The 19389-nt window shown below is 42.9% G+C and overlaps 1 protein-coding gene across 4 annotated transcripts in view; it reads left to right on the forward strand.

The window, feature by feature from the left end:
* LOC119954412 overlaps positions 1-19389 on the forward strand; it is an 83053-nt gene that overhangs the window by 54247 nt on the left and 9417 nt on the right. For 2 of the 4 annotated variants that reach the window (XM_038779612.1, XM_038779613.1), the window contains 4 exons: positions 2200-2318; positions 9960-10118; positions 11509-11611; positions 14617-14649. In XM_038779612.1, coding sequence (XP_038635540.1) covers positions 9999-10118; positions 11509-11611; positions 14617-14649 — 256 coding nt within the window. In that variant the 5' untranslated portion in view covers positions 2200-2318; positions 9960-9998. Of the gene's footprint in view, positions 1-2199; positions 2319-9614; positions 9769-9959; positions 10119-11508; positions 11612-14616; positions 14650-19389 lie in introns of those variants that run through there. The other 2 variants (XM_038779611.1, XM_038779610.1) reach the window with 2 other exon arrangements.

The raw sequence follows: 19389 nt of genomic DNA on the forward strand, positions 1-19389 counted from the left end.
CACATCTTTGGACTGAGGGTGGAAACTGGAGCACCCGGAGGAAACCCACGCAGACACCGGGAGAGCATCCACACAGACAGTCTACCTAAAGTCTGAATTGAACCCGGGTCTCTGGTGCTGTGAGGCAGCAGTGCTAACCCCTGTGCCACAGCTTCATCAGAGCATATTTTTTAAATGTTTTGCAATCAAGGGGCAGTTTAGCGTGGTCAATCCTGCATACCTGCATGTGGGGCAGCATGGTAGCATAGTGGTTAGCATCAATGCTTCACAGCTCCAGGGTCCCAGGTTTGATTCCCGGCTGGGTCACTGTCTGTGTGGAGTCTGCACGTCCTCCCCGTGTGTGCGTGGGTTTCCTCCGGGTGCTCCGGTTTCCTCCCACAGTCCAAAGATGTGCGGGGTTAGGTGGATTGGCCATGCTAAATTGCCCGTAGTGTCCTAAAAAGTAAGGTTAAGGGGGAGTTGTTGGGTTACGGGTATAGGGTAGATACGTGAGTTTGAGCAGGGTGATCATTGCTCGGCACAACATCGAGGGCTGAAGGGCCTGTTCTGTGCTGTACTGTTCTAAAGTTCTAAAAATCTTTGGGTTGTGGGGGTGAGACGCATGCAGACACAGGGAGAATGTATCATAATATTGTAATGCAACGTTCCCTGTGCTTTGTCCATCTACTGGCTGTTTTGTGCCTGTTTGTACCTGTCACTCGTTAATTGTTTCACTAATTTTGCTCTCATTCATAATTCTTGTCTTCTCGCTTCACTGAAACTGATCTTCTGCCCTGTCTGCCATCAACTTCTGATCAGTTTCAAGAAAGGTGAGAAACAGTCTTGTAGGATTCTGACACTGGTATTAATTAAAACATAATAGTACCATGATAGAGCCAATGCTAGTTCACTGAAATTTGCTAATTTAGACATTCTCAATGTTGCTACTTTGTCTGAGATTCGACATAGCACTGCATATTCTGTCAGCTGAAGTGCTTCTTCATGCTCAGAGCCAGTCTGAGGTTTATGGATGAGTAGAAATCTGAAACTTTCTGCCTGAAAATGCTTAGGATGCAGTGACAATAGGGCTTTTAAGGATGAAAGGAATTGATTTTTCGTTAGCTGAAGGTGCAGAACAATATGGCGTGAAGGAAGGCAGGTAAATGAAGTTGATGTGCATAATCTAATTGAACGGCAGAACAGGCTGAAGGGCTAAGCTACTTGTTACTTTATATATGTATCAAATCATTTGGCTAATGTGCACAGCCAAGTAAATCCTTACTGACATTGGTCTACCTACAAGGAGTTGGGGTGGGGGGAGTTTCAAAATAAGTAGATTAGAACAAAGAACAAAGAAAATTACAGCACAGCGACAGGCCCTTCGGCCCTCCAAGCCTGCGCCAACCATGCTGGCCATCTTAACTAATACTCCAGGACCATATCCCTCTATTCCAATCCTATTCATGTATTTGTCAAGATGCCCGTTAAAAGTCACTATCTTACCTGCTTTCACTCCCTCCCCCGGCAGCAAATTCCAGGCTCCCACCACTCTCTGTGTAAAACACTTGCCTCGTACATCTCCTTTAAACCTTGCTCCTCGCACCTTAAACCTATACCCCTAGTAATTTACTCTTCCACCCTGGGAAATAGCTTCTGACTATCCACACTGTCCATGCCCCTTGTGTCCATTACCCAGACTTCCTTTTCAATGTGGTACCAGAACTGACACAGATTGAATGTCCAATATGGAACATTGCAAGAGCACCAGTCCCAGATGAATCAATGCACCTGAGTGAACCTTTGTACCAGATTGCACTCACTTTAGATAATTTTGCTTATTTCCTTTTGGAGTTGAAAGCTGAACAATATACATACTTATATTCTAATCAATTTATAAATAGCAAATAAAGTTTTGTTTAAAAAAAGATGGAAAATAATGCTTTCATTTTGGGAGGGGTGTTAAATTCTGAACTCCTGGCAAACAACAATCTTTCAGATCTATCTGTAAGTGTACAGGCAAAGCAGCTCCTGCACTCTGCAGCAATTACAAGATAACGAGACGGAAAGGAATGACATCTTAATGTGAATTGAATACGTCGGTGATGTTTGGCTCTAGCTCAGAAGTAAAACAGTCTGGTAATGATGTTGATAACAGTTGCTAATGATATCAGGCCTGTACCCTTACGGTGTATGAATTATGATAACATTTTGGTTTTGCAGATAGATAACAAACGGATGAACATCATGATGATTCTGGCAAGTAAAGTCCAGATACCAGCAAACATCTAGTAACAATCGTTCCTGTGACCCATATCTTTGCTCATTGCAAAGACGTTACAGTACGTAAACCTCCATAAGGACTATTTCCAAAGCAATGCTACATTTTAAGGCCCGGATTTTGCGGTTAGTGACAAAAGGGCAGCACTTGTGGCTTATAGAGCTCTAGTGATGGGATTTGAAGTGAATTTAGATGACTATAGATCTAATTAATAGATAGGGGTATAGATACTGGTGCCTGTTACTTAATGCAGTACTGGAAAGTCTCCTAGAGGTATCATTGGCAGAAAAAATCTTTAAATAATTTATAATTTTGTTGGCAGGATTCACCCTTTCAATGTATTGTGCAGGAGTGACTGGAGCTGGAGAATTATCCAGGGACACGCAAGAAGCATTTTCTATAGATATGTTTAGCACATTTAAAAATGTTTAATCAGGTGGTCCTTTAGTCTTCCATGAAATCATGTTGTGAAACCTGTAACATGATAAACTACTTCTACACCAGACTGAAATTCTGTCCATCAGTTCCTGATCTTCAACTGATTTTTCGTTTCCTGTATGTCAAGTATCTCAATTCAAGAATTATAGATAGGAATTAGGAGCAGAAGTAGGCAATTCCGCACTGCGAGCTGGAAAACTCCTGCACTTACTTGGTTTGAAGTCAGATCTGTTAACTCTAAATTTCAGTCAAATAATCTAAATCTGGATTAGTGTTCCTTCAATTCAACCCAATATCTAAATTTAGACGAGAGTTCCTTCAATTATCCTAAGTCCAAATTTAGACAGGAGTTAATTCAACATAACTCAGATCGAAATCTGGACTAGAGTTCCTTCAGCTCACTACAAATTCAAATCCAGACTAGAATTCATTCAACTCACACTATGTCAAATTCTGGACTGGAGTTCCTTCAACTAATCCCAAATCCAAATCTGGACTAGAGTTCATTCGATGATTCTACTTCATTCAACTCACTCCTATTTCAAAATCTGGACTAGAGTTCCTCCAACTCACTCCTATTGTGAAATCTGGACTAGAGTCCCTTCAAATCACCCCAAGTCCAAATCTGGATGAGAGTTCATTACACTCACCCCTATATCAAAATTGTTGGGCAGGTTTCTCCGTCCCGCCAGCCCCGTTTTCCGGCGCAGTGCACTCCCGCTGGCAGGGGGATCCTCCATTCCGGCAGCCGGCCAATGGTGTTTCCCATTGTGGCCATCCCATGCCGGAAAACCGCGGGCATGGGTGCACTGCCGGCGAAGCGGAGGATTCTGCCAAGGAGAATCTCAAATGTTATATTTCTTTGCTGCCACAAAGTAAAATGGTATGGACGAGCCCACACTCTGGATTCTTGTAAAACATAATGGGAGGTTTATTAACGGTGTTGCTCATGCAATCAAAGATTGTGTACTGCCCGAAGCCCGTGCAAACTCTGCTGACATCACTACACATCACATGATGCATAACCAGCAGCAATACTTCTCCCGCTTTACTTCATTAGTGTAACAACAATGATTAACATCTACACAACAGATCAACTTATGAATTATTTCTATACATAGATACAATTCAATCAGATAGTATCTGTGGTAGATATCTATTCCATTTTGGTAGAATTTGGCATTCTGTCTCTTGTCTCTTGAGACCTCGAAATTGTCCTCATTCATTTCTATAGAAGGAACTTCTTGAATAATTATTCCAGTGTCTGTCACTGTAGGCATTGAAAAGTCCTCAGAAACACAATCTGTCCTCTAGTCTTCACGTGATGTAAGATTTAAGATCTACATTTCTCCTATGGATGACTGACAGCTTTTCTTTTTGGTCCAAATGCATCACCTTCCTCATAACTGGATCGATTCTTGTATATCTTTGAACTTGAGATGAAGTCAGAGATACATTATCCATGAGAGAGAAATACAAATATATTGACGAAATCTCCTTCAGGGTCATGCTTGGCTTGTAACAGCAATCGTGACAAAGCGTCAGCATTTGCCTGCTGCCCTGACCTGCGATATTGGATATCCAAAGTGTGTGCCAATATTATCAATGACCCTTTTTGCAAAGTACTAGCTGCCAAAGAAAGTATACCTTTTTACAGCCCAAAGATGTTGTCAAGGGTTGATAATCTGTCAAAAGAGTAAAATTACACTCATTTTTTTTTATAAATTTAGATTACCCAATTATATTTTCCAATTAAGGGGTAATTTAGCGTGGCCAATCCACCTACTCTGCACATTTGTTTTTGGGTTGTGGGGGCAAAACCCATGCAGACACGGGGAGAATGTGCAAACTCCACACAGACAGTGACCCAGAGCCGGGATCGAACCTGGGACCTTAGCGCCGTGAGGCGGTTGTGCTAACCACTAGGCCACCGTGCTGCCCTAAATTACACTCATAAAGGTAATGGTGGAACCTTCTTACACTGAAATGATGCTCAAAATTGCTTTTTCTAGCAGAGTTTAATTCATTTCTGTGCCAGTAAGAGTTTGTGAAGGAAATGCTGTTGTTCTTTTCCTGAAGACATAATGTGTGAGACAACTGCACCAACCCCATTGGCTGAGGCAGAGCAAGCAAATTGCTTTCGGTTAAAATGAACCAACAGCTCGGACTTCTGTAAAGCTTCTTTCTCTTCATTGTATGCATTTTCACATTCTTCTGACAGTGCCATGATTGTTTGACACATAGCGAAACATGCAAAGACTTCATTCGTGTTCTTAAATTCAGCACAAATTAACCATAATAAGTGATCGATCTTAAAAACAACCTTAAATGTGTCACATTTTGTGTAAACTATCTTTGTCGATGATATGACCAAGGTAATGTATAGATGACTTATAAAAGTTACACTTTTCCTTTTTAACTCCTTCCTTTTTAACTCTTTAAACACTTTGGGGTAAGTTCCAAATTCTCCAAGTGTTCCTGTTCACTTGAACCAGTGATGAGAATTCAACCCACTGAGAATTTGACCCATTGATCTTTGAAAAAGAGCAAGTGCAGATGTTATTCTAAAAGCAAATCTTCCGAAATGAAACACACCTTTGTGGCACAGTGGCTAGCACTACTGCCTCACAGCACCAGAGACAAGGGTTCACTTCTGGCCTTGGGTGACTGTCTATGTGGAGTCTGCACGTTCTCCCTGTGTCTGCGTGGGTTTCCTTCAGGTGCTCCGGTTTCCTCCCACAGTCCAAAGATGTGCAGGTTAGGTGGATTGGCCATGCTAAATTGCCCCTTAGTTTCCAAAGGTTAGGTGGAGCTACAAGGATGGGGGCGGGTGAGTGAGCCTAGGTTAGGATGCTCTTTCAGATGGTCGGTGCAGACTCGATGGGCTGAATGGCCTTCTTCTGCCTGTAGGTAATCTATTCTATGATTTGTGCATCACAGTGGTAAGTCGTGACTGATTTGGCAGCCTTATTCAACTACAGATATGCCTGTGAAAGATCAATTTTACTGAATTTCTGCCCTCTAGAAAGTCCAGCAAACAAGTCTTCAATCATCAGCAGCGGATAATGATCTGCGCACAATACTGTGTTAATAGTGGTTTTATAATCTCCGCAAATTCAAACTGAGCCATTGCATTTTAATACAGAAACTATTGGTCATGCCCAATCACTTGTGGCAACAGGTTCAATAACTCCCGTTTGTACTAGTCTGTCTAGTTCTTCTTCAACTTTTCGCCTGATGGAGTATGGTACAGTTCTAGCTTTGAGACATTTGATTGTGCTGTCTGGCTTTATTTTTAGGTATATCTCAACTCCAGCTATAGAGCCCAGTGACTCTTTGAATACCTTCTCATCTTTGTTCCGAAGGTGTTGCAAGTTGCTCTTTGAATCCACCAGTTGATTAACTGCTTCCCAGTTAAGCCTAATTTTAGTCAACCATGCTTTGCCAAATAGAGCAGAGACATTTCCACAGACAACATGAAAATGCAACTTTGCTGCCTATCCATTTGCTCCTACTGTCACAACGATGCATTCTTTTAAGGGTAGAACCTTTTTAATGTACATCCTTAGGTTCGCATTTGATGGTTTCAAAGGCAGATACTTCAGCTTTTGATGATGAATTGTCTCAGATAAGGGGCAGCACGGTAGCATGGTGGTTAGCATGAATGCTTCACAGCTCCAGGGTCCCAGGTTCGATTCCCGGCTGGGTCACTGTCTGTGCGGAGTCTGCACGTCCTCCCCGTGTGTGCGTGGGTTTCCTCCGGGTGCTCCGGTTTCCTCCCACAGTCCAAAGATGTGCGGGTTAGGTGGATTGGCCATGCTAAATTTGCCGTAGTGTTCTAAAAAGTAAGGTTAAGGGGGGTGTTGTTGGGTTGCGGGTATAGGGTGGATACGTGGGTTTGAGTAGGGTGATCATTGCTCCGCACAACATCGAGGGCCGAAGGGCCTGTTCTGTGCTGTACTGTTCTATGTTCTATGTTCTATATCAATGATACTGCTGCACCCGTATTCACTCCCATTTCAAATTCGTGACCTTCAAGTTTAGGAAATGCCCAAATATGTTGTTAATTACCTGGCATTCACAAAACCCCTAGCTTTAACTCCTGCAGTAACTTAGTTGCGCTGGGCGGGATTCTCCATTGGTGGGATCCTCCGCTTTGCCTGCAGTGCACTCACGCCCACGGATTTCCCAACAGCAATGGGGTGGCCACAATGCCCCATTGGCCGGTTGCCAGGACAAAGGATCTCGCTGCCAGCGGGGGCACACCATGCCAGAAAACAAGTTTGGCGGGATGGAGAATCCCGCCTATTGGCTTTTGAGTGATCTTGAGCTACAGCCACTAATTGACAAACACAAATACATTGTTTCACTGTATTTTTCTTTTTTGCACCTCCTTGGTGTAGAGGTTTTCTGAGCCCAACATGCCATGGTAATGTGGCCCTCTTCCAATAGTTCTTGCATGTATTCATTTCACTCCAGCATTCCCGCATTGAGTGTCCAACCTGCGTCCAACGGTGACATGATGCACCTTCGCAACCTTGTTCCTTGAGATATCCATTTTGTGGATCTTTGTTCAAGTCCCTATCTGTGAATCTTCTCTTGTTGCTAGCTCCATGGATGTGGAACTTCCGCAACAGCTTTAAGAGTTAAATCTCTTGCAAGTAAGCAGCTTCAACAGAATAGATTCACTGCAGACCCAGAAACCAACTCTCTCACAGAGTATCATCAAGTGTTGCACCAAATGTACAATATTTAGCTAATCTTCTTAAAGTTGCTATGAACAGCAAAATGCTTTCCCCTTCTTCCTAACAATGCCAGTGAAACAGAAATCATTTTGCAATCAGTAACAGTCTAGGAAAGAAATAGCCATCTAAGATTTTCATTAATTCAATGCAGGACATATCTCTTGGTTTTGCTCAGTGAACTAAATTCTGTAGCAGCATAAACGTTTTACACCATACTGAGATGAGAAATGTTGTGACCTTTAGGTACGTCAGCATCTGATTTTCTCAAAGAAATAATTAAAATTGTTCCTTACATGAGATTCAAGCATAACAATCCACATCAAATCCGTCTATGGTGCCTGTTTTTCCCACCATTTTTGGATCCCAGCTCCTAGGGCTTACACTTCAACTAATTTCTTCCGATCCAATTTTTATGGAAGGTATCACAAAAACAATACTCTTTTGCAAGCAACTTGAAATTATTCTCTGTTTTGCATGCCCGTAATTTGACATCCCCCCCCCCCCCCCCCCCATTGAGTAGTGCCCAATGTAGAGTTGGCAGACTTCAAAATCCCCGTCTCCTGTGCAGCCCATTCAGTTTTCAATGCAAGAAGGTTTTCCCTGTCAGTCTTGTTACATGCAGTTGCAGTCATTTAAAAAAAAACCTTCAGCAACGGCAGTGCTTCACCCACCGTCTGTGTGTGCATGTGTGAGTCCGGAGCCAAGAATCTTTCATTGCACCCGATGCCATCTCCACGATATAGTCCACTAATTTATTCCAGTGATTTTTCTGCCTCAGTCCTCATCGCCAGTGTTCTCCTCTGTTATATTTCTTTGTTGCTGCAAAGAAAAAGGATATGGTGGTGCCCACACTCTGGGTTCTTGTAAAACACGAGGAGAGGTCTATTAAGAGATGTTGCTCCTATTCTCTGATACATAACAGAAATCTAGACTAGAACCTCACCAACTCACTCCTATATCGAAATCAGGGCTACAGTTCCTTCAACTCAGTCCAAGTACAAATCTGGACTAGACGTCATTCAACTCACCCCGTATCTAAATCTGGAGTTCATTCGAAGCACCCCATATCTGGGCGACTCACCCCAAGCCCAAATTTGGACTAGAGTTCATTCAGCCCACTTCGATATCCAAATCTGTACAAGACCTATTTCAACTCACCCCCAAGTCCAAATCTGGACTAAAGCTCCTTTAACTAATCCCGATATCCAAATCTGGACTGGAATTCCTTAAACTCGCTCCTCCTACAACGAAATCTGGATTACAGCTCCTTAAACTTTCTCCTATATCCAAATCGGGGCTAGGGTTCCTTCAACATGCCCGATACACTACTGTCTCCGACACATCGGTTAACTTTAGTGCCACCTGTAATATTCGTGATGTACATTTTAATCAGGAGATATCCAGAACCTGACACAGTACTATTCCAGTGAGATTATACAAGTGGTTATTCGGATTTGATCCACTCCACTCTGAATAATTGGGAGCAAACTCGGTCCGAAATCCCGAAGTCCTGTTTCCACCAGTCGGTGAATTCCACATTCGATTTTAACAGGTGGAAAAAAAACAACGATATGTGTGCGTGCTATGAAGATGAGGAGGAAAAGGAACATGTTGCTCCCCCCACCCCACCCTCCGCCCCAATAATAAAGCAACAATATCGTTGCCTTTGTAGTTTTGGAAATTGATTAAATGAATCAGTACATCTGAGGCAAATATCCAAATATTGGAATCTCTGAAGAAAAATACTTGTCCCCTAATCTAGTCCTTATTGACTCCCCGCAGCCAATACTCTACAATCTCGATAGGGAGTGTGTGTGTGGGGGGGGGGGGGGGGGGTATTTTACAAAGAGAAGTTAGTTACTTTCACCCCTTAAATAGGGGGACTTGAAACATACAAGTGGTTTCCCAAAAGGCTTATAGCTTGTCCTGAAATGGGATGAAGAGCGGGGAAGGAGCGAGTCTTTAATGGTCTGTGTTGTGACCCTGGAGAGGGGGGGGGTCTGTGATTTCTGCCATTCTTTCCCTCTATTCTCTTATCCTTTTCCTTTGTGCCCCTCTTGCCGTCAGGGCTCCATCCATCCCATTGAGCCTGTTCGGAGGGAGGGTGTGCACAGGGTCCGCTCCTCATTAAATAACACACGCCCGGAGACATCTCCCACACCGAATCAGTGGGATTTGCAAAGGACAGGCGGGTGATTCATTCGCTTCTGATGGAGGCAGAAGGAGGGCTTTAGCCCGGCAGATCACGTTGGGATTGGGTATAAATGAGTCCCGGGCGTTCAGAGACGTCAGAAGGAATCCAAAGAGCCGAGTGAAACTGACTGAAAGGTTGTGGGAGTAACTTTTTGAGTTCTGTTCTATGGGATAAGGGATCTGCTCTGTTTCTCTCTCTCTCTCTCTCTGTCTCTCTCTGTCGTTTCCGTTGAGTTAAGCCTGTCTGTTAATTTTACAAGACGAATTAATACCATAGATTCCGCGATTGCTCCTGTGTCACACTTCTTCCCCTCCACTGCCAATAGGAAATCGGAACTCCGAAGTTGTCCGCTCGCCTCTCTACAATGGAAAGCCTTAAAGTGGTCCTCCTGCTCAGCCTAGTGCTTGTACATGTTTGCTGTGCGGAGGAGCCGTCGCCAGCTCTAGAGGGAGGCTCCTGGAACATGGACAGCGAGAACTGGCAGGTAAAAAGACCTTTTAACTCGGTCCAATATTCTCAACAGCTTTGGGTTTTGTTTGGAAATCTTTCCTTCCGGCAGCCTGCGTCTGGAACTTGCCAAACCCCCATCAAGGTAAAGAGAGAGAGGGAGAGGGAAAAGATAGTTGGAAAAAGGAGGATGTCAGGAAAGCCTGTGCATGTTGCAGTGGTGAAAGGGAAGGTGAGATTAGCAGGGGGACACGGATGGAGTGAGATCAAGTGAGAAGCAGGTTGAAGCTGGGCAAGGGATTACAATAATGTTAAGAATACACGAAAACAGTGTGGATTGGGGGAGAGAATCGACGTCCCAATTTCAAACCAGCCGAATTCCCACCTTCCAACCTCAGCAGCTCCCATCCCGGACATTTATCTGGAGTGTTACAAGCCTCGTGTGAAGACATCCCAGTTAATATCCGCCTGTGGATGCTGCCAGGTCGCCCTGTGTGTGATACTTTCCCCCTTTGATCCACTTCCACCTCACTCGCTCCAAAATAACATTTCACAGTGAACCGAGGTGACACGTTGGTAAGTAAAATCCGGCGTCGCCTTAATTTTCAGCTTCCTCGAAGAGTAGTGTTTGAAAAGGAAATAGAATGACCCTTGAGGCTGTTGATATCACCCGATTCAGTGAATTAAACGGGCAAACCCAACAGTTTGGGTAGGAAGGCGCCTGTCGTGATTGACTTTGGAAGAGGGAAGAGACGTTAGACCAAAACACAAAGGCTATCTATCTATAATCTTCATAAACGCTGTCACCTCGCCTTTAGCCTCACCTCCGATGCCAATGACAGTGGCATTCAGTCTGAGCCCAGGCTGAAGCCACTCAGCTTCGACAAAGAGTCACCGGACTCCAAACGTTAGCTCTTTTCTCTCCCTCCAGATGCTGCCAGACCTGCTGAGATTTTCCAACATCTCCTCTTTGGTTTCTGAAGCCACTCAGCATGTATTTCCTCCCCCTCAAGCCCATGTCTCTCCCAGTTTTGTCAGGAATCTAAACATGATTTCAATGGGCGGGCTCCCTTTTACTACTCTAGGATTAGGTGACAGTCTATTTAATACATAAAGCTACAATATGTAGCAGTGATTTACTAAATTGTATTTTAACCAACTATTCTCTATTAAAATCATGTGAAACGATTAAACTGCTATATATATATATATATAATATAATTTATTTGCTTTTCTCACATTCCTGATTCACCAGATATTCAATTGTCAATCCATCAAGTTTTTTTTTGCTTCCATCGTACACTTCGAACCACTTACTCCTCCACTGCACTCAAACGCTCATCCAAATGAGATCTGTCAAGAAAGCTCTTCTTTATTTAAAATATTGAGAAAAGAAACAGCATTTACCTTTCTTTCTCTATCTTTAGGATGATTTGCCTGAAGACAACAAAATCATGCAGCAGTTTGCCCGCCTTGTAAAAAGAGCAAAATTTGATAAGTTCTATGGTTTAATGGGTAAACGTGCATCTGGTAAGAGATTGTACCTATCATAATGTATGTCCTTGCCCTTTTGTAAGGGGTTTCATTTATCATAGATACTGTGTGTCCTGTTTGATTGGTGACTGCACCTTCTGTCATGTGTCTACCTGTTCTTGCAGTCACCCATTGACGTGATAATGTCCCTTAAACGTTATCTCCATCATTTTGTCAGAGATTTGTTGAACCTTGCATAGTTTTGTCCTCTACGAAGCGGCAATACAATCTGTTTTTCAAATTGAATGCAATCTTCATAATATCTGTTCTATTTACCCCAGCTTTTAGAATGTAAGATTGTGAAAAGTCTGTGTTTATAACTTACACCACTGTCTAAAACCAAACATTTTTTGTTAATGCTTGCTTGACTGGATTGCATAGAATCCCTCGTGCAGAAGGAGGCCATTCGGCCCATCGAGTCTGCACTGCCCCTTGGAAACAGCACCCTATCTCGGCTCACGCACCCACCCTAGCCCCATAACAGAGTAACCACACCTAACCTTTTGGATACTGAGGGACAATTTAGCATGGCCAATTCACCTAATCTGCACATCTTTGGACTGTAGGAGGAAACTGGAGCACCGGGAGGAAACTCAAGCAGGCACGAGGAGAAAGTACAAACGCCATGCAGTCAGTCACCCGAAGCCGGAATTGAAGCCGGGTCCCTGGCATTGTGAGGCAACAGTGCTAACCACTGTGCCGCTGTGCTACCCCTTATACGCAGATTTTCCCTCACACTTTAATTCTTTTGATGCAACTTATTTTGACTGACAAATTATTCCATATATCTATTCCAATACGTAGTTAAGCTTGCTCATGATTTGTTTGACTGATTAAACAACGGGTTAACAGGATAGGGGGAACAGGTGGGAGATGGATTTGAGACCAGGAAGAGATCAGCCATGATCTGATTAAATGGCAGAGCAGGCTAGAAGGGCTAAATTGCCTCCTTCTGCTCGTAATTCCTGTGTTCCTAATCACAGCATTAATATATTCATTCCTTGGGAAATGTGATTGATTTCTCTCAGGTCTTCGACATTTAGATTAAGAAATTAATCGCCATTTGGCCAATACGTCCAATACGTATTCTGGTTTGGGCTCTGCATAATCACCGCAGTCAATGATTATGTCTGAACATTTATTATTTCTATCTTTTGTTTACACTATAATATATGCCCCACCAGACCAAAATTGATTTCAAACCTACCTTCACATTTGGACATGAATCTCCCTGAGCCTGTTCATTTATAATATCATGTACTGACAGCAATTAATTTACTGTCTTTCTCAATTGTTTTCCATTAGTTTTTAGTGCAGATATAGGGCGGCACGGTGGAGCTGTGGTTGGCACTGCTGCCTACAGCATTGAGGACCCAGGTTCGGCCCCGGGTCACTGTCCGTGTGTACTTGCACATTCTCCCTGTGCCTGTGTGGGTTTCACCCCCACAATCCAAAGATGTGCAGGTTAGGTGGATTGGCCACGCTAAATTGCCCCTTAATTGGAAACAAATAATTGGGTGCTCTAAATGTATTTTTAAAAAGTTATTGCAGATTTAATCTCTATCTGAAGTGTTATTTTTAATATTTCTCTTTTCCCTTCTAGCCTATTTGGATATACAGATGATAGAATTCAGTATATGTGTTTTAGATTTATTTCACACTAAATCAAATCTTCTACAATGTTGCTATGTAGTGCAAAGTCTGAAAATGTATTCTAGTTAGTAAATGGAGAATTTGGCATAAGGTTCTGATGAACAATATGCCAAGTGGTAATTGTTCAATATGTTGTGTTATCAACAACATCTAACAATACATTAATCTAATATATGATATCTATAATATTAATGTATTGCTGATACATTATATATTTTGTCGACAGAAAATTGTAAAACTAGTTTTAATTCATTAGCATGCAGTGCTCATTTTTTCTATCGTCAAATTGTTTTCTTTTCAAAGATGCATTAACTCGACGCTGTTTTGAACTTCTTGCTATTTTTATAAATGTTTTTCAAAGAAATTTGAACATTCATTTTAAGAAACTATCATGTTGGAGACTTTGTCCAGTTAAATGCATTAACAATGGTAATACATAAGCTCATCTCAATACTGATTCTCTGATACATTATTAGGAATTTTAAATTGGAATAAAAGGATTTCATTTAAACAAAATTGAAGTGAAAGCTTATCAGTGCTCTTTCCACTCAAAAAATAAAATTTTAAGTAAAAGAAAAAATATATATCTATTTTTATTTGCACTGATTAAGAGATTAATAGGAAAGTGAATGGAAACAAATAGAGTAACATGGGCAGCACGGTAGCATAAGTAGCTAGCATTGTGGCTTCACATTGCCAGGGTCCCAGGTTCGATTCCCCGCTGGGACACTGTCTGTGGGGAGTCTGCACGTTTTCCTCCTGTCTGCATGGGTTTCCTCCGGGTGCTCTGGTTTCCTCCCACAGTCCAAAGACGTGCAGGTTAGGTTGATTGGCCATGATAAATTGCCCTGAGTGTCCAAAAAGGTTTGGAGGGGTTATTGGGTTACGGGGATAGGGTGGAAGTGAGGGCTTAACTGGGTCGGTGCAGACTTAATGGGCCAAATGGCCTCCTTCAGCACTGTATGTTCTCTGTTCTATGTTGTTTCTAATGATTCCTGTGAGAGTACCTGATACATTTGGTCCAGAAAGGTCTTAGGTTCAATTCCTCATCCGTGATTGTAAACTGTTCAAACACGTCAATGTAAACTTTTCTTGTGGATGAATGGCTAGAATTAGATGAGTCTTAGCTTTGATTATCATCATTGCTGAACATCCCACTGCCACTTACTGTCCAAGCTCATACCTGAGGAATAAACAGTTGGATGAGTTACCAGGAAGCCACCTGCACCCATGAATCTATCATGTAAATGTTATTACCCTTAAGAAAGGACAGGCAAGGAATGAAAAAACACAGAACATAAGCAATTAAGATTGGTATTCATTTGGATTTTCTTTTTATCATTTTCCAGGTCCAACACAAGCAGGTATCATTGGTCGTAAAAGTAAGTCTATCTGAATGATCACATTCATGTGTCTATGTGTTTGCTCTTTCATTTAAGGTCCGTTAGTAGGAAATAGAAAATGCCGCATTGGAATTTCAAATCTCAATTCAGATCATTAATTAAATATCAAACATTTCCAGTTTGGAGCAGCTCTGCATAATTTAATACAAATCATTTCAGATTGGATACAGGAATAAGTGCCCAGTATGTGTTGTATAGATGCTGTCTGCTGTTTGTACTTGTGCTACCATACTTTTTTTGAAATCCACGAGTACCAATATATTCCTCAACAAAATACTTGTCGTTTCTTAATACCAGCTTCCATTCCTATGATCATTAGGTTTACTCTACAGCATTTTAGAAATGCATTTTTGAATAATGGTTTGGAGATTTGGAGGAGATTGCAGGGGGGGAAAAGGGAAAAGGGCAAAAAACACAATGGGAAGTAAACATGATCATGAGAAGTTTAGATTTGAGGCATTGGGGCTTTGGAATCAATGTACATCTGTGAAGTCAGGGGTGATAGACAAGTGGCACATGGTGCAAGATTGGATAAGGGGAGCAGGATTTTGGCTGATTTATAGTTTACGAATGTTAAGGATTTGAAACGATTAGAAGTGTTCATTTGGGAGTGAACATAAGCATGAATGTAGGTTTAAATGGCAGGTGGGAAATGTGTGTGATGGTTATAATAATAATAATAGTTGCTTATTGTCACATGTAAGCTTCAATGAGGTTACTGTGAAAAGCCCCTAGTGGCCACATTCCGGCGCCTGTTCGGGGAGGACAGTACAGGAATTGAACCCGCGCTGCTGGCCTTGTTCTGCATTACAAATATGGATATGGTAGCTAAGCTCCAGGTCTAATAGGAAATTGTGCGTTGTGGAAGACTAGATATCCGACAAGCATTCTAACAACAGAGGTTCAGGAGAGGACCAAAAGAGGAATAGCTGGGTGTCAATGGCATAGGAAAAGGAGCAGATCCCATATCTTGTAGGTGATTTGTCAAGGGACAGCTCTTAAGTAGGAAGAAGGAGCTTGAGCAACTTCGGAAGTAATTCTTTTGATAACAGGAAGATAAACCATGGTTAGAAATGTTCTGGCTCACTACTGGAAGACCTACTGGACGCAAGTATCCTAGAGAAAGGGAACTGTAGTGACATGTATGGCCGACTGGTAGATAGGGACGACACCGTACTGGACGCAACAAGAAGGAAATGGGAGGACGACCTGGGGATGGAGATAGGGTGGGGACTCTGGAGCGAAGCACTGCATAGGGTCAACTCCACCTCCACGTGCGCAAGGCTCAGCCTGACTCAACTAAAAGTGGTACATAGAGCCCACTTAACGAGAAACCGTATGAGTAGGTTCTTCCCGGAGGTGGAGGACAGATGTGAGCGGTGCCAAAGAGGCCCGGCCAACCATGCCCACATGTTCTGGTCTTGCCCCAGACTTGTGGAGTACTGGACAGCCTTCTTCGAGGCTATGTCCAAAGTGGTGGGGGTGAGGGTGGAGCCATGCCCGATAGTGGCGGTCTTCGGGGTTTCAGACCAGCCAGATCTATTCCTGGGGAGGAGGGCGGACGCCCTTGCCTTTGCCTCCCTGATCGCCCGCCGTAGAATCCTGTTTGGCTGGCGGTCAGCAGCACCGCCCAGAGCTGCAGACTGGCTGTCCGACCTCTCGGATTCTCTCCAAATGGAGAAAATCAAATTCGCCATCCGAGGGTCGGACGACGGCTTCCACAGAACGTGGGAGCCATTCATGCAATTGTTCCGGGACCTGTTTGTGGCCAACGTACAAGAGGAAGAATAGTCGGGGGAAGGTAGCCGGCGGGGAGGGGGGGGGGGGGGGGGCGGGGGGCTACGGGCTCGTTACGGGGGTTTGATGGCTAGCTAAGGCCCAAAACCAAACTAAATAAACGCCAATAAACATGTTGGGGAATGTAAAATAAGTATGCCGACAAAGAGGGGGAGGCCACAGTTATTACTACGAAGATGCTCACCTGTAAATATATATGTTAATTTTTGCGTGTTTTTTTCTCTCTCTAACAATTTGTAATTTGTTCAATATAAAACATGAAAACTGAATAAAAAACATTTATAAAAAAAAGTTAACAATTGCCACAAAAAAAAAAAAGAAATGTTCTGGCTACAATCAGATAAGTTAGAGATATCAAACAAAGGCAGTCGCACTAAGGTGAACAACGAGGAATGATGTTAAAAGAGAAGAACGTGCTTGATCATGTCAAATGTCTCAGCGAAGTTCAAGAGCACAAGGTGGAATAATGCACCACATTTACAGTAAGAATGAACTTTAATAAGAGCCATTGCCAAGCTGTGGATAGGGTGTATACTTAATTGGATGGAATAATATAGGGTGTTGCAGAAAGATAGGTATGAATTTGATGCGTGGCTTTCGAGGCGGAAGGGAGTTTGGAGATTGAGTGGTAGTTTGAAAAATTAATATTTATTTTGAATGAGGTGGGGTTGATCATGGCAGTTATGAAAGAACAGGAGATACATAGAACCATACATAGAAAATAGAAAAGGAGGACATTCAGCCCATCAAACCTTCTCCACCATCAAGTTCAATACGCTGATCCCACCTTCCTCCCATACCCCTTGATCCCTTTATCCTCAAGAGCTACATCTAATTCCTTCTTGAAATTGCACAATGTTTTGGCCTCAATTACTTTCTGTGGTAGTGAATTCGACAGATTCACCACTCTCTGGGTGAAGAAATTTCGCCTCACCTCAGTTCTAAAAGGTTTATCGTTTATCCTCAAACTATGACCCCTAGTTTCTGGACTCCCCCCACCATCAGGAACATTCTTTCTGAATCTACCCTGTCTAATCCTGATAGAATTTTATACTAAGAGATCCCCTCACACTCTTCTAAACTCCAATGAATTTAATCCTAACCAACTTAGTCTCTCTTCATAGGCAGTACCACCATCCCAGGAATCAATCTGGTAAACATTCGCATTCTCTTGATAGCAAGAACATCCTTCCTCAGATAAGAACACCAAAACTACACACAATTGTACCTGAGAAGGAACCGTTCACTAATCCAATATAAAGGAAACTTGAGTATGGTTGTGTGATTTTACACAACATGTAGGCTTCCTCCGGGTGCTCCAGTTTCCTCCCACAGTCCAAAGATGTGCAGATTAGGTGGATTGTCCATGATCAATACACAGGGTTACGGGGATAGGACAGAGGAGTGAAGTGTTCTTTCGGAGGGTCGGTGCAGACTCGATGGTTGAATGGCCTCCTTCTGCACTATCGGGATTCTATGTACAATGCTATCATTCCTTCTGAATCAAATCTTCTGAATTTGAATAGATGGCATTCAGTGCACAATATTGCAAAATTGAATAATTTTCCCATTTGTGCCCAGTATTTGGGGTTGCAAGGTGACAGTGTGGTTAGCATTGCTGCCTCACAGCGCCATGGACGCACGTTCAATTCCAACCTCGGGTGGACTGTCTGTGTAGAGTTTGCACATTCTCCCCCTGTCTGCTTGGGTTTCCTCCGGCTGCTTCGGTTTCCTCTCACAGTCCAAAGGTGTGCAGGTTAGGTGAATTAGCCATGATTTAAAAAAAATGCCCCTTAGTGTCAAGGGATGTACAGGTTAGATGGGAGTTATGGGGATAGAGTGGGGGGAAATGGGCCTGAATGGTGTGCTCTTTCAGGGGGTTGCTGAAGACTTGATGGGCCGATTGGCCTCCTTCTGCGCAGTAGAGATTCTCTAAGTAAGAACTTACTAGCTCTTACTAAAGCTAATTAAAGGCGTCAATGGGGTGTCAGTGCCAGTGACTCCCAAACAGAAAGTGCTATTAGAGATCCCATGGTAAAGGTGGCAGACTCGCTCAGGTGAGCCATTGGGAAAAACCTGCATATAAGCAAATTAAAGGTAAATTAATGGTCTAGGAATTAGAAATGAAAGGCACACACAGATTGTTCATTTTTCGTACAGAGATGATTAATAAATGTTAAAATGTGCATTTGACATAGAAGCAAACCGTTTAACATACACTGCAAGAGAAAAAGCACATTTGATAAGGTCCATGCAAGAGTCAGTTGCCACTGCCCGTGGAAGGAATGAAAATGGTAGACTGAACGATTCCTCATTTTGCAATAATTTAAGCAACGTGTGGGTATTTATTTGAAGAAAATATTGTTTTGGAACATGGCACTGTGCCTCAACACATTGAAGTTGTGATGTCATGTGCTGTATAGCAATAGCAAGACAAGGGTACACAGTTATAGTTTCCCACTTGGTGAGTTCTTAATATTCAATAGAGGAAATACCAGTGATTCAAATTTGATCTAAAACCTTTTGATATTTGAATGACGAACGACATTGGGAGAACGATGTTGGGCGGGATTCTCCACCCCCCCCCACCCCGGCGTGTTTCTCGGCCGCACGCCGTCTGCTAGCAGCGGGATTCTATCCTCTTGTCGCTTGTCAGTGGAATCCCCATTTAAACCACCCCACACCACTGTGATGCCCGTGGGCAGGGGTGCACTGCCAATGGGAAAAGAGAATCCGGATGGCTGGATAATTCCAGCTGTTGTCACTTTGTCCTTTCACCTGTGAGACGAGGGTTTGAACCCAATCCCCAATTCAATTGAATAAAGGTTACTTATTGCTGTAAACTTTCAGGATTCCAATTGATTTGTGCTCAAGTAGTGTAATTGTATGTCACATCTTTAGGCCCACAGCACATAAGTTAGC

This window comes from Scyliorhinus canicula, chromosome 19 (genome assembly GCF_902713615.1).
Source record: "Scyliorhinus canicula chromosome 19, sScyCan1.1, whole genome shotgun sequence".
NCBI classification, from domain to species: domain Eukaryota; kingdom Metazoa; phylum Chordata; class Chondrichthyes; order Carcharhiniformes; family Scyliorhinidae; genus Scyliorhinus; species Scyliorhinus canicula.